Source organism: Physella acuta, unplaced genomic scaffold (assembly GCF_028476545.2).
Source record: "Physella acuta isolate Inbredline_101_S28 unplaced genomic scaffold, ASM2847654v3 ptg000079l, whole genome shotgun sequence".
Taxonomy (NCBI): Eukaryota; Metazoa; Mollusca; class Gastropoda; family Physidae; genus Physella; species Physella acuta.
This window is the reverse complement of record NW_026731599.1, coordinates 3,086,446-3,102,373: the sequence shown is the minus strand read 5'-3', so window position 1 is coordinate 3,102,373 and position 15,928 is coordinate 3,086,446. Positions and strand designations below refer to the sequence as shown.

At 44.6% G+C, this 15,928-nt stretch overlaps 1 protein-coding gene across 1 annotated transcript; it reads right to left on the bottom strand.

The window, feature by feature from the left end:
- Positions 1-4,706: 4,706 nt before the first annotated feature.
- Positions 4,707-14,164, bottom strand: LOC131954568 (uncharacterized). The gene is made up of 7 exons (XM_059318349.1): positions 13,934-14,164; positions 10,619-10,709; positions 9,620-9,750; positions 9,384-9,465; positions 8,676-8,767; positions 8,405-8,531; positions 4,707-5,154 (listed from the first exon to the last, which is right to left on the bottom strand). Exons 1-7 carry the CDS (start codon positions 14,086-14,088, stop codon positions 5,095-5,097), a joined length of 738 nt encoding a protein of 245 aa, XP_059174332.1. The 5' UTR covers positions 14,089-14,164; the 3' UTR covers positions 4,707-5,094.
- Positions 14,165-15,928: the final 1,764 nt, after the last annotated feature.

Genomic DNA, 15,928 nt, shown 5'->3' with positions numbered 1-15,928 from the left:
CAGTGGCCCACATCTGGGTAGGTCACGTGATTCTTATTTTTACACTTGCCATATCAAATGTGACGTTGCATGATTCAGCGCTCATGTGATCACTTTCATCCGTAAAAGTTTTCTTGGTCCCAATGTTGGGCAAACTTTTCTAAGATGCAGGCACATCTCTCTCTCTCTCTCTCTCTATCTAATCTCTCTCTCTGTCTCTCCCTCCCTCTCTCTCTCTCTCACCCCCTCTCTCTCTCACGCTGTTCTCACCCTCCCTCTCTCTCACTACCGCAACTAAAGTTTAAAAATAGTTTTTTTCTCTGGTCGTTCTCACAATGTCTCGGTGTTCAAACAACGATTTAAAAAAAAATTCAGATTCTCCCTAATTCGTTTGAGATTTCGTGTTTCATCGGCTGATATTAGCAGCTCCATCTTGATTGTAACCAACATAGCTGTTTTTTTTTTCCTCCTCTTTTCATATGAGAGCCGGCGTTAGGAATACGCGGGGCCTAGGGCCAACCATTCGCGCGGGGCCTTTCCATATATATATATATATATATATATATATATATATATATATATATATATATATATATATATATATATATATATATATATATATATATATATATATATATATATATATATATATATATATATATATATGTTCGTAGTTTTTTTTTCCTTTGCTAAGATATTAAATCACATTTAACAGTTATGTAATTCATACCAAATCACTTAAGAAAATTTAATCACGTGCCGAATAATTAGGAAAATAAAGTTTACAATACAGTGAACTCGGCCTGATGTATCAAAACAGTATAGACTTCAAAATTTGTTTAGAATTCATACAATATTTTAAAACCAAAAACATTATTGTCTTAATTATTGAACGGGTGAATCCTTAAGGTGACACAACATAACAACAGTTTTAACTTTCTTCCAAAAAATAATAATAAATCACTCTGTTTAATGCCGCCTGATATAGATCCTAAGCCCCCCCCCCCCCTCCTCGTCGCCCTCCTCCCACCCCTCTGCACGCAACTGAATGTTAATTTTGTTACACCAAGACAAGTAGGCGAAATGAAATTTATATAATTTATAGAGAAAATATATACTTTTAACAGTGTCCGCCCCCCCCCCCCGAAGAAAGTCTACCGCCCCCCCCCCCCCCCCCCCGAAAATTTCAAGTGTCCCTTTCCCCCCCCCCCCCCCGGAGAAAAAAGTCTGGAAGAAACACTGTACATATACGACATTATACGACATCTACAACAAGAAAGTCAGGACTAGAGTTCATCAGGTCACTAACTGTCTACTATAGACATCCCGTCTGCTCACTAAAAGGACGTCTTCATCGGTCCGCATACAATAGGGTATCTCTTTACGTCGTGGGCTAATTCTCGACCGCCATCTCCAGTCAGCTCAGGTCAAATGCCAGGCGACCGTACCCTACACAAAGAGTAGGTGTGACACTATTTTTGTATCGAATTACGGCCTGTCCCAGTTCAGGTGGGACTCACCAACATCAACCGTGGCCTCAGTTATAACAATCAACAACGTCGGCATTCGACCATTTAGTTTTTCCCAATTGAATTCAGCAACAATTTTTTTTAAGTTTACGAACTAATTCAGGTAACAATGACAGTGCTGAAGCGCGGGGCCCCTTCAAGCGCGGGACCTATGGCGACCGCCCCGTTCGCCACCCCCTAACGCCGGCTCTGTTCATATGGCCTAGTGGGCGTAGAAAACTTTGTACTAAAACACCAACCCAACCAGCAATTACTCAAACAACTAAGACACTTGATCAGATGTTTTGATACTATCTTTTTAGAAGCATCTATTACTAGTCAAACAAAATGGCCAACGAAATGTCAAGCAGTTCTTGTTTTGTTATTCAGTGCCAGCTGCTCACTTGTTTGTACTAGAGCTACACTGTACCAGGGCTACACTGTACCAGGGCTACACTGTACCAGGGCTACACTGTACCAGACAAAGCTACACTGTACCAGGGCTACACTGTACCAGGGCTACACTGTACCAGACAAAGCTACACTGTACCAGGGCTACACTGTACCAGGGCTACACTGTACCAGGCTACACTGTACCAAGGCTACACTGTACCAGGGCTACACTGTACCAGGGCTACACTGTACCAGGGCTACACTGTACCAGGCTACACTGTACCAAGGCTACACTGTACCAGGGCTACACTGTACCAGACAAAGCTACACTGTACCAGACAAAGCTACACTGTACCAGGGCTACACTGTACCAGGGCTACACTGTACCATGGCTACACTGTACCAGGGCTACACTGTACCAGGGCTACACTGTACCAGACAAAGCTACACTGTACCAGGGCTACACTGTACCAGGGCTACACTGTACCAGAGCTACACTGTACCAGGGCTACACTGTACCAGGGCTACACTGTACCAGACAAAGCTACACTGTACCAGACAAAGCTACACTGTACCAGGGCTACACTGTACCAGGGCTACACTGTACCAGGCTACACTGTACCAAGGCTACACTGTACCAGAACTGTACCAGAGCTACACTGTACCAGGGCTACACTGTACCAGGGCTACACTGTACCAGACAAAGCTACACTGTACCAGGGCTACACTGTACCAGGCTACACTGTACCAGGGCTACACTGTACCAGACAAATCTACACTGTACCAGGGCTACACTGTACCAGGGCTACACTGTACCAGAACTGTACCAGGGCTACACTGTACCAGAACTGTACCAGGGTTACACTGTACCCTCTTTGTGTTTTATCGCTGAAGTTTATCTCAACGTTATCTAAGTATGAGGTAAGTCCGTGACGTCAGAGCTCCGTGATCCGCCCATGCTCCTCTGATTACCGGGCCAATGGTTGATTTGACAAGGGACATAAGCGTACAATTAGAATTGTTTCTTTGTTCTCAACCTGCTGTAATTATCTCCCATTTTTTCCAGACTTAGTAAACTGATCAAATAGTATGATTACTTTATATACTTTATACTTTCCAATGGGTCCCTGTGTCTTATCCTTTGTTGATCCAAAGGGCTGCAGCTACTCCACCAGAGACAGGTTTTGGGCGGCTTTAACGTCTCTGCCAATTGGCTGATGCCTTGTAGTCTAATGTTGTAGTTTGCTACAGGTTTTTGGCGGCTTTAACGTCTCTGCCAATTGGCTGATGCCATGTAGTCTAATGTTGTAGTTTGCCACAGGTCTTAACGTCTCTGCCTATTGGCTGATGCCTTGTAGTCTAATGTTGTAGTTTGCCACAGGTCTTAACGTCTCTGCCAATTGGCTGATGCCATGTAGTCTAATGTTGTAGTTTGCCACAGGTCTTAACGTCTCTGCCAATTGGCTGATGCCTTGTAGTCTAATGTTGTAGTTTGCCACAGGTCTTAACGTCTCTGCCAATAGGCTGATGCCATGTAGTCTAATGTTGTAGTTTGCCACAGGTCTTTATTTGCCATTTGCGACCCCGTCCCGAAGGCTGCTGCGGGCTGACGCAATACCTGAATAAGATTACATCTAAGCGTTACCAGTTGAGTTTTTTTACAGGTGTGACCTCGTTTTCTAAAACTGGGTTATTTAACTGAAAAGAAAACAGGCGCTATATCTCTTAGATCCGAGTTGTTATGGCGCTATATCTCTTGGATCCGAGTTGTTATGGCGCTGGTTTGTCCACGCCACCGCCCAGACGCCCCATTGCTGCTGTATGAACGTCTTGAGTCACCCTCCACAATACTGAGTACACGCTTCGGCGACCGCCCATGTGTAAGGGGCGTGGCGGGCCGCTCAGGGGAGCCACCGGTTATACTACCAGAGGGGCGCCTGGTACGGCCCCACAGTTAGGCTTAATTATTGAATGGCATGTGCCACCGTGTCCCTAGCATATTGTGCTGTTTAAAATATATGTAGGCGTCATATTGTGCTGTTTAAAATACATGTAGGCGTCATAGTGCTCGCGGGGTATCCCGGGGCGTCAAAATGTCGCCCCTTCGAATTATTTCTTTTTTCGCAGAATTCTCCCAAATCGTTTCCTCAACGGTTCCCAGAAAGATTCGCAACGGAAAAAATGCGCAAACAGTAAATTACGCACACAGAAAAATGCGCAAAGAGGAAAATACGCAACCAGAAAAATGCACAAACAGAAAATTGCGCACACAGAAAAAAAGCGCAAATAAGAAAATCATGCACACAGAAAATGACACAGATTTTTCATCAATTATGAGTGTGACAATGTGTGTATATATATGTGTGTATATGTTTATGCTTGCATGTTTAAGCTGGTCTGTGTATGTGTGTATACATTTCATTCTCATTCCAATATATTCATTTTTTCTTTTTGCCAATTTTTCTGTGTGCGCAAATTTGCGTGCGCTTTTTTTTCCCGTTGCGCATCTTTCTGGTAACTCTCTCAACAAGTTCCCAAAGGTTGAGAAATGAAGAGAAACATACTTTTTTATTTCTGTATGCAAAGGTAGATTACCAATCGTTATTATCAAAGATGTTTTTTACGAACTCAAGGTTTATACTGCCCTAAGTTTCAGCTGACCCCCCCCCCCCCTTGGTATTCTCATCAACTGCCCTAAGTTTCAGCTGAAACCCCCCACCCCCCACCCCCCCCCCACCCCCCTTGGTATTCATATTAACTGCCCTGTTTCAGCTGAACGCTCCCTTGGTATTCTCCCGGTGGTAGCGTGTGAGAATAAAATAACAGGAAAACTTTTTGTTACAAATAGTATTTTTAATACATTGGTACGCGATTTGGTCAAGAAAAAACATTTTAAAGTTTCAAAATTTTGTAATTACGATTTTACATGAATGAAACAAGCAATTAAATTGTCAAACATCAGTATAATATACGTCAGATGTCAGTATAATTTACGTCAGTCAGATGTCAGTTTAAAAGTCAAACGTCAGGTTTATTTGAAGAGATATCAATCCGGCAAACAATCCTTTGCGATCTATCTGTTTCAATCAGTGTTTGGTGGTTTAGAACTGGTTAGGTGGTTTACAACTGGTTAGATGGTTTCAACTGATTAGGCACTGCTGCTGCCGGTTAGAACTCGTAAGATCTAGATGCTGCTGTAGCCGGCCGTAACTGGTTAGATGCTGTTGTAGCCAGTCTTAGCTCTTCCACATTTGAAGACAAACAACGTGCCATCCTGTGGACCAGACATTGGGTGAACGGCTGGACATACCTGCTACAGGTAGTCACGTGACATACCTGCTACAGGCAGTCACATGACATACCTGCTACAGGCAGTCACATACCTGCTACAGGCAGTCACGTGACATACCTGCTACAGGCAGTCACATGACATACCTGCTACAGGCAGTCACGTGACATACCTGCTACAGGCAGTCACGTGACATACCTGCTACAGGCAGTCACATACCTGCTACAGGCAGTCACATGACATACCTGCTACAGGCAGTCATTTGACATACCTGCTACAGGCAGTCACGTGACATACCTGCTACAGGCAGTCACATATCTGCTACAGACAGTCACACACCTGCTACAGGCAGTCACATACCTGCTACAGGCAGTCACATGACATACCTGCTACTGACAGTCATGTGACATACCTGCTACAGGCAGTCACGTGACATACCTGCTACAGGCAGTCACATGACATATCTGCTACAGGCAGTCACATACCTGCTACAGGCAGTCACGTGACATACCTGCTACAGGCAGTCAAATGACAAACCTGCTACAGGCAGTCACATACCTGCTACAGGCAGTCACGTGACATACCTGCTACAGGCAGTCACATGACATACCTGCTACAGGCAGTCACATGACATACCTGCTACAGGCAGTCATGTGACATACCTGCTACAGGCAGTCACATGACATACCTGCTACAGGCAGTCACGTGACATACCTGCTACAGGCAGTCACGTGACATACCTGCTACAGGCAGTCACGTGACATACCTGCTACAGACAGTCACACACCTGCTTCAGGCAGTCACATACCTGCTACAGGCAGTCACATGACATACCTGCTACTGACAGTCACATACCTGCTACAGGCAGTCACGTGACATACCTGCTACAGGCAGTCATGTGACATACCTGCTACAGGCAGTCACGTGACATACCTGCTACAGGCAGTCACGTGACATACCTGCTACAGGCAGTCACATATCTGCTACAGACAGTCACACACCTGCTACAGGCAGTCACATACCTGCTACAGGCAGTCACATGACATACCTGCTACAGGCAGTCACATGACATACCTGCTACAGGCAGTCACATGACATACCTGCTACAGGCAGTCACATACCTGCTACAGGCAGTCACGTGACATACCTGCTACAGGCAGTCATATGACAAACCTGCTACAGGCAGTCACATACCTGCTACAGGCAGTCACGTGACATACCTGCTACAGGCAGTCACATGACATACCTGCTACAGGCAGTCACGTGACATACCTGCTACAGGCAGTCACGTGACATACCTGCTACAGGCAGTCACGTGACATACCTGCTACAGACAGTCACACACCTGCTTCAGGCAGTCACATACCTGCTACAGGCAGTCACATGACATACCTGCTACTGACAGTCACATACCTGCTACAGGCAGTCACGTGACATACCTGCTACAGGCAGTCATGTGACATACCTGCTACAGGCAGTCACGTGACATACCTGCTACAGGCAGTCACATACCTGCTACAGACAGTCACATACCTGCTACAGGCAGTCACATGACATACCTGCTACAGGCAGTCACATGACATACCTGCTACTGACAGTCACATACCTGCTACAGGCAGTCACGTGACATACCTGCTACAGGCAGTCACGTGACATACCTGCTACAGGCAGTCACATATCTGCTACAGGCAGTCACGTGACATACCTGCTACAGGCAGTCACATACCTGCTACAGGCAGTCACATGACATACCTGCTACAGGCAGTCATTTGACATACCTGCTACAGGCAGTCACGTGACATACCTGCTACAGGCAGTCACATATCTGCTACAGACAGTCACACACCTGCTACAGGCAGTCACATACCTGCTACAGGCAGTCACATGACATACCTGCTACTGACAGTCATGTGACATACCTGCTACAGGCAGTCACGTGACATACCTGCTACAGGCAGTCACATGACATACCTGCTACAGGCAGTCACATGACATATCTGCTACAGGCAGTCACATACCTGCTACAGGCAGTCACGTGACATACCTGCTACAGGCAGTCAAATGACAAACCTGCTACAGGCAGTCACATACCTGCTACAGGCAGTCACGTGACATACCTGCTACAGGCAGTCACATGACATACCTGCTACAGGCAGTCACATGACATACCTGCTACAGGCAGTCATGTGACATACCTGCTACAGGCAGTCACATGACATACCTGCTACAGGCAGTCACGTGACATACCTGCAACAGGCAGTCACGTGACATACCTGCTACAGGCAGTCACGTGACATACCTGCTACAGACAGTCACACACCTGCTTCAGGCAGTCACATACCTGCTACAGGCAGTCACATGACATACCTGCTACTGACAGTCACATACCTGCTACAGGCAGTCACGTGACATACCTGCTACAGGCAGTCATGTGACATACCTGCTACAGGCAGTCACGTGACATACCTGCTACAGGCAGTCACGTGACATACCTGCTACAGGCAGTCACATATCTGCTACAGACAGTCACACACCTGCTACAGGCAGTCACATACCTGCTACAGGCAGTCATGTGACATACCTGCTACAGGCAGTCACATGACATACCTGCTACAGGCAGTCACATGACATACCTGCTACAGGCAGTCACATACCTGCTACAGGCAGTCACGTGACATACCTGCTACAGGCAGTCATATGACAAACCTGCTACAGGCAGTCACATACCTGCTACAGGCAGTCACGTGACATACCTGCTACAGGCAGTCACATGACATACCTGCTACAGGCAGTCACGTGACATACCTGCTACAGGCAGTCACGTGACATACCTGCTACAGGCAGTCACGTGACATACCTGCTACAGACAGTCACACACCTGCTTCAGGCAGTCACATACCTGCTACAGGCAGTCACATGACATACCTGCTACTGACAGTCACATACCTGCTACAGGCAGTCACGTGACATACCTGCTACAGGCAGTCATGTGACATACCTGCTACAGGCAGTCACGTGACATACCTGCTACAGGCAGTCACATACCTGCTACAGACAGTCACATACCTGCTACAGGCAGTCACATGACATACCTGCTACAGGCAGTCACATGACATACCTGCTACTGACAGTCACATACCTGCTACAGGCAGTCACGTGACATACCTGCTACAGGCAGTCACGTGACATACCTCCTACAGAAGGTCAAATAAAATGACTGGTCTTCGCGACTCACCTTGACCAGAGACGGAAAGCCCGACCAAAAGGTGTAGTTTGGAAGAATTTCTTTGCCTGACGCGTGACGCGCAAATTTTTGGAACAAAACTCCACCAATCACGTAGAAAATTAGGACGGCGAAAAATCTGCAGAAAAAAAGAATTCCATTATAATCGTCATACAAACTAATGTGTGGTAACGTGTCACCAAATTAGGATCTATAATCCTGACGTGTTTAAGTAAGTAGATAATAATACCGCAGTAGTTTCCCTTGGACCACAACTACTTACACAATGACCAGCACGGAGCCGACGGAGATTGAAACAGTGATTGTCATCCCTCCAGATTGTTTGCAGCAGTGAACACTGCTGAGCTTGAAGCCCTGGCAAGAAAAGTTGTCCAGTGGGTTCTTTGTTCCCAACATAAAAAACTTGAGTGGGATGAAGAACTAATGGTCTAATGCGTTAATTTCTCCCAACATAAAAACTTGAGTGGGATGAAGAACTAATGGGCTAATGCGTTAATTTCTCCCAACATTAAAACTTGAGTGGGATGAAGAACTAATGGTCTAATGCGTTAATTTCTCCCAACATTAAAACTTGAGTGGGATGAAGAACTAATGGTCTAATGCGTTAATTTCTCCCAACATTAAAACTTGAGTGGGATGAAGAACTAATGGTCTAATGCGTTAATTTCTCCCAACATAAAAAAACTTGAGTGGGATGAAGAACTAATGGTCTAATGCGTTAATTTCTCCCAACATAAAAACTTGAGTGGGATGAAGAACTAATGGTCTAATGCGTTAATTTCTCACAACACAAAAAAACGTGAGTGGAATGAAGAACTAATGGTCTAATGCGTTAATTTCTCCGAACTTTCAAAATGTGTGTACATGTACCGCCCCACTCCCCACCCTAAACATCAGCTGTTGTTGTTTTTTTATACATCCTAACTGGCGTAGTTTACACGGACCGTCCCAAGCAAATCACGTGACCTACGTAATGTCCTGTAGCGCCCTCTCCTTGAATCTCCAGGACATCGGGACCAGCTGTAATGCAGTTCAACACCACACGGCTATAGCTGTCAAATAGATGGCATAAACACGGCTTTAGCTGTCAAATAGATGGGATAAACACGGCTATAGCTGTCAAATAGATGTCAGTATAAAACCTACCGCGTCAGTCTAAAACCTACCGCGTCAGACTAAAACTTACCGCGTCAGTCAAAGACCTACCGCGTTAGACCGGCTGAGTCTGTTTTTGAGTATTCCACTGCCAGCAACTTAGTGGAGTCATCAATGAGGAAGTTGGCTGACTCCTGGGTCCCACATTCAAAATACTGCATGGCGTTGTTCATTTGACACACCTGGGGAGGGCGGGGTAAATAGGTAACCCAATCACATATCAAAGTGGTGATCCAATCACGTATCTAAGTGGTGATCCAATCACAGATCTAAGTGGTGATCCAATCAAATGATCGTGTTAGCTACATAACGGTAATGTCCCACTTGTGAGGACCTAGTGAATACAATCATGTCTGTAATGACCTATATTGAATACAATCATGAATGTAATGACCTATTGAATACAATCATGTCTGTAATGACCTATTGAATACAATCATGTCTGTAATGACCTATTGAATACAATCATGACTGTAATGACTATATTGAATACAATCATGACTGTAATGATCTATTGAATACAATCATGAATGTAATGACCTATTGAATACAATCATGACTGTAATGACCTATTGAATACAATCATGAATGTAATGACCTATTGAATACAATCATGACTGTAATGACATATTGAATACAATCATGACTGTAATGACCTATTGAATACAATCATGACTGTGATGACCTATTGAATACAATCATGACCTCTGACGATAAAGCTATTGCCATGACCGGTAGAGCCAACAGTTTCTTCCAGGCATCTCTTCGCCCCCCCCCCCAAAATGTAGACCGCCCCCTACCCCGAAAATATCAAGTGCCTTCCCCCTCCCGGAGAAAAAAGCCTGGAAGAAACACTGCTCGACAATGGTGAGTGGAGGAAATAAACTTTTCCTACATCCTCTTGTGTTAGATGGCACACATGGAAGATACCACGAGATATGCTTCTAGCATTACTTCAGAACGTTATTAGCTTTGCTCTGAAAACAATCTGTCAAGGGTATGTTATGTGGGGGATGTATGGGTACGGCTGAAGAAAGTTCCAGATCTTACCGCTACATTGTTGCAGGTGCCCTCAGTAAAGCCAGTACAAGGGTTGTAAGAAAATCTGTTGTTGTAAAACTGATCGTACTGGTCCTGCCATCTGGGGAATAGGTGAGGGGGGGGGGTGTTAACGTATTACGTGATGAACATATAAATGATATAAAAAACCTAAGGGGGGGGGGTTAACGTATCGCGTGATGAACATATAAATGATATAAAAAACCTAAGGGGGGGGGGTTAACGTATCACGTGATGAACATAAAAATGATATAAAAAAACCTAAGGGGGGGGGGGGGGTAAACTAGTGACGGTTGGGGAGTAAAGGGGAGTTTGTTGTGTGATGATTGGGGAGTTTGTTGTGTGATGATTGGGGAGTTTGTTGTGTGATGATTGGAGAGTTTGTTGTGTGATGATTGGAGAGTTTGTTGTGTGATGATTGGGGAGTTTGTTGTGTGATGATTGGAAAGTTTGTTGTGTGATGATTGGGAGTTTGTTGTGTGATGATTGGGGAGTAAAGGGGAGTTTGTTGTGTGATGATTGGGGAGTTTGTTGTGTGATGATTGGGGAGTAAAGGGGAGTTTGTTGTGTGATGATTGGGAGTTTGTTGTGTGATGATTGGGAGTTTGTTGTGTGATGATTGGGGAGTAAAGGGGAGTTTGTTGTGTGATGATTGGAGAGTTTGTTGTGTGATGAATGGGGAGTTTGTTGTGTGATGAATGGGGAGTTTGCTGTGTGATGATTGGGGAGTAAAGGGGAGTTTGTTGTGTGATGGTTGGGGAGTAAAGGGAGTTTGTTGTGTGATGATTGGGGAGTAAACGGCTGATGGTGTACATAGTGTAATCTGATGTTGCTATTTAAACAATGGGTATAAAAAGTGCTATTTAAACAATGGATGTAAAAATGACATTTAAACAATGGGTATAAAAAGTGCTATTTAAACAACGGGTGTAAAAAGTGACATTTAAATAGTGGGTGTAAAAAGTGACATTTAAACAATGGGTATAAAAAGTGACATTTAATAAATGGATGTAAAAAATGACATTTAAACAAAGGGTATAAAAAGTGCTATTTAAACAATGGATGTAAAAACGACATTTAAACAATGGGTATAAAAAGTGACATTTAAACAACGGGTGTAAAAAGTGACATTTAAAAAATGGATGTAAAAAATGACATTTAAACAAAGGGTATAAAAAGTGCTATTTAAACAATGGATGTAAAAATGACATTTAAACAATGGGTATAAAAAGTGCTATTTAAACAACGGGTGTAAAAAGTGACATTTAAATAGTGGGTGTAAAAAGTGACATTTAAACAATGGGTATAAAAAGTGACATTTAATAAATGGATGTAAAAAATGACATTTAAACAATGGGTATAAAAAGTGCTATTTAAACAATGGATGTAAAAATGACATTTAAACAATGCGTATAAAAAGTGCTATTTAAACAACGGGTGTAAAAAGTGACATTTAAATAGTGGGTGTAAAAAGTGACATTTAAACAATGGGTATAAAAAGTGACATTTAAACAATGGATGTAAAAAGTGCTATTTAAACAAGTGGGTGTAAAAAGTGACATTTAAACAAGTGGGTTTAAAAAGTGACATTTAAACAGTGGGTGTAAAAAGTGACATTTAAACAGTGGGTGTAAAAAGTGACATTTAAACAAGTGGGTGTAAAAAGTGACATTTAAACAAGTGGGTTTAAAAAGTGACATTTAAACAGTGGGTGTAAAAAGTGACATTTAAACAGTGGGTGTGTAACAAGGATTTGTTAACGAGATTACGTTTCAAAACAAAGATAAAAGATAACTGATTGATAACTGGTCAATGGAATCTCGTAACTGTGTACTGTATGTGTATTAAATAAGGCTCAGTTTTGTTTATCGTAATATTCTAGTCAGCTATAGGTTATAACTGCCATTTTAACATGATCAGCTAGATGCTATAACTGCCATTTTAACATGATGGGCTAGAGGCTATAACTGTCATTTTAACATGATGGGCTAGAGGCTATAACTGTCATTTTAACATGATCAGCTAGAGGCTATAACTGTCATTTTAACATGATGGGCTAGAGGCTATAACTGTCATTTTAACATGATGGGCTAGAGGCTATAACTGTCATTTTAACATGATGGGCTAGAGGCTATAACTGTCATTTTAACATGTTGGCCTAGAGGCTATAACTGTCATTTTAACATGATCAGCTAGAGGCTATAACTGTCATTTTAACATGATGGGCTAGAGGCTATAACTGTCATTTTAACATGATGGGCTAGAGGCTATGTCATTTTAACATGATGAGCTAGAGGCTATGTCATTTTAACATGATGGGCTAGAGGCTATAACTGTCATTTTAACATGATGGGCTAGAGGCTATAACTGTCATTTTAACATGATGGGCTAGAGGCTATAACTGTCATTTTAACATGATGGGCTAGAGGCTATGTCATTTTAACATGATGGGCTAGAGGCTATGTCATTTTAACATGATGGGCTAGAGGCTATGTCATTTTAACATGATGGGCTAGAGGCTATGTCATTTTAACATGATGGGCTAGAGGCTATAACTGTCATTTTAACATGATGGGCTAGAGACTATAACTGTCATTTTAACATGATGGGCTAGAGGCTATGTCATTTTAACATGATGGGCTAGAGGCTATAACTGTCATTTTAACATGATGGGCTAGAGACTATAACTGTCATTTTAACATGATGGGCTAGAGGCTATAACTGTCATTTTAACATGATGGGCTAGAGACTATAACTGTCATTTTAACATGATGGGCTAGAGGCTATAACTGTCATTTTAACATGATGGGCTAGAGGCTATAACTGTCATTTTAACATGATGGGCTAGAGGCTATAACTGTCATTTTAACATGATGGGCTAGAGGCTATAACTGTCATTTTAACATGATGGCCTAGAGGCTATAACTGTCATTTTAACATGATGGGCTAGAGGCTATAACTGTCATTTTAACATTATGGGCTAGAGGCTATAACTGTCATTTTAACATGATGGGCTAGAGGCTATAGCTGTCATTTTAACATGATGGGCTAGAGGCTATAACTGTCATTTTAACATGATGGGCTAGAGGCTATGTCATTTTAACATGATGGGCTAGAGGCTATAACTGTCATTTTAACATGATGGGCTAGAGACTATAACTGTCATTTTAACATGATGGGCTAGAGGCTATAACTGTCATTTTAACATGATGGGCTAGAGGCTATAACTGTCATTTTAACATGATGGGCTAGAGGCTATAACTGTCATTTTTACATGATAGGCTAGAGACTATAATGGAAACTTACTTTGGTCCAGGGTTTCCAGCTAAAGGCGAGAGGTCGATGTGACCGTCCGAATAGGTGCAGCTGCATGACGACACCTTGCTGCATGTGTCAGCTGACCCAAGAGTTGACCAGCTGGCCAACAGCAGGCTGGTCAAGAAAAACACAAAGCAGCTCATACTTCAGCCGCTGCTAATCCAGTTGTCGACTGATGCGTGACTTGCCTCAATCTACGTTATCTCCAGCCTCGATATCGCTCTCGTCAAGAGGTGAATCTCCGTGTGGCTCGTGTAGAGGTGAATCTCCGTGTGGCTCGTGTAGAGGTGAATCTCCGTGTGGCTCGTGTAGAGGTAAATCTCCGTGTGGCTCGTCTAGAGGTGAATCTCCGTGTGGCTCGTCTAGAGGTGAATCTCCGTGTGGCTTGTCTAGAGGTGAATCTCCGCATGGCTCAGTGGCTCGTCTAGAGGTGAATCTCCGTGTGGCTCGTGTAGAGGTGAATCTCCGTGTGGCTCGTGTAGAGGTGAATCTCCGTGTGGCTCGTCTAGAGGTGAATCTCCGTGTGGCTCGTGTAGAGGTGAATCTCCGTGTGGCTCGTGTAGAGGTGAATCTCCGTGTGGCTCGTGTAGAGGTGAATCTCCGTGTGGCTCAGTCGCTCGTCTAGAGGTGAATCTCCGTGTGGCTCGTGTAGAGGTGAATCTCCGTGTGGCTCGTGTAGAGGTGAATCTCCGTGTGGCTCGTCTAGCGGTGAATCTCCGTGTGGCTCGTGTAGAGGTGAATCTCCGTGTGGCTCAGTGGCTCGTCTAGAGGTGAATCTCCGTGTGGCTCAGTGGCTCGTCTAGAGGTGAATCTCCGTGTGGCTCGTGTAGAGGTGAATCTCCGTGTGGCTCGTCTAGAGGTGAATCTCCGTGTGGCTCGTGTAGAGGTGAATCTCCGTGTGGCTCGTGTAGAGGTGAATCTCCGTGTGGCTCGTCTAGAGGTGAATCTCCGTGTGGCTCAGTGGCTCGTGTAGAGGTGAATCTCCGTGTGGCTCGTGTAGAGGTGAATCTCCGTGTGGCTCGTGTAGAGGTGAATCTCCGTGTGGCTCGTCTAGAGGTGAATCTCCGTGTGGCTCGTCTAGAGGTGAATCTCCGTGTGGCTCGTGTAGAGGTGAATCTCCGTGTGGCTCGTGTAGAGGTGAATCTCCGTGTGGCTCAGTGGCTCGTCTAGAGGTGAATCTCCGTGTGGCTCGTCTAGAGGTGAATCTCCGTGTGGCTCGTCTAGAGGTGAATCTCCGTGTGGCTCGTCTAGAGGTGAATCTCCGTGTGGCTCAGTGGCTCGTGTAGAGGTGAATCTCCGTGTGGCTCGTCTAGAGGTGAATCTCCGTGTGGCTCGTCTAGAGGTGAATCTCCGTGTGGCTCGTCTAGAGGTGAATCTCCGTGTGGCTCAGTGGCTCGTGTAGAGGTGAATCTCCGTGTGGCTCAGTGGCTCGTGTAGAGGTGAATCTCCGTGTGGCTCGTGTAGAGGTGAATCTCCGTGTGGCTCGTCTAGAGGTGAATCTCCGTGTGGCTCAGTGGCTCGTGTAGAGGTGAATCTCCGTGTGGCTCGTGTAGAGGTGAATCTCCGTGTGGCTCGTCTAGAGGTGAATCTCCGTGTGGCTCGTCTAGAGGTGAATCTCCGTGTGGCTCGTCTAGAGGTGAATCTCCGTGTGGCTCAGTGGCTCGTGTAGAGGTGAATCTCCGTGTGGCTCGTCTAGAGGTGAATCTCCGTGTGGCTCGTCTAGAGGTGAATCTCCGTGTGGCTCGTCTAGAGGTGAATCTCCGTGTGGCTCGTCTAGAGGTGAATCTCCGTGTGGCTCGTCTAGAGGTGAATCTCCGTGTGGCTCGTCTAGAGGTGAATCTCCGTGTGGCTCAGTGGCTCGTGTAGAGGTGAATCTCCGTGTGGCTCGTCTAGAGGTGAATCTCCGTGTGGCTCGTCTAGAGGTGAATCTCCGTGTGGCTCGTCTAGAGGTGAATCTCCGTGTGGCTCAGTGGCTCGTCTAGA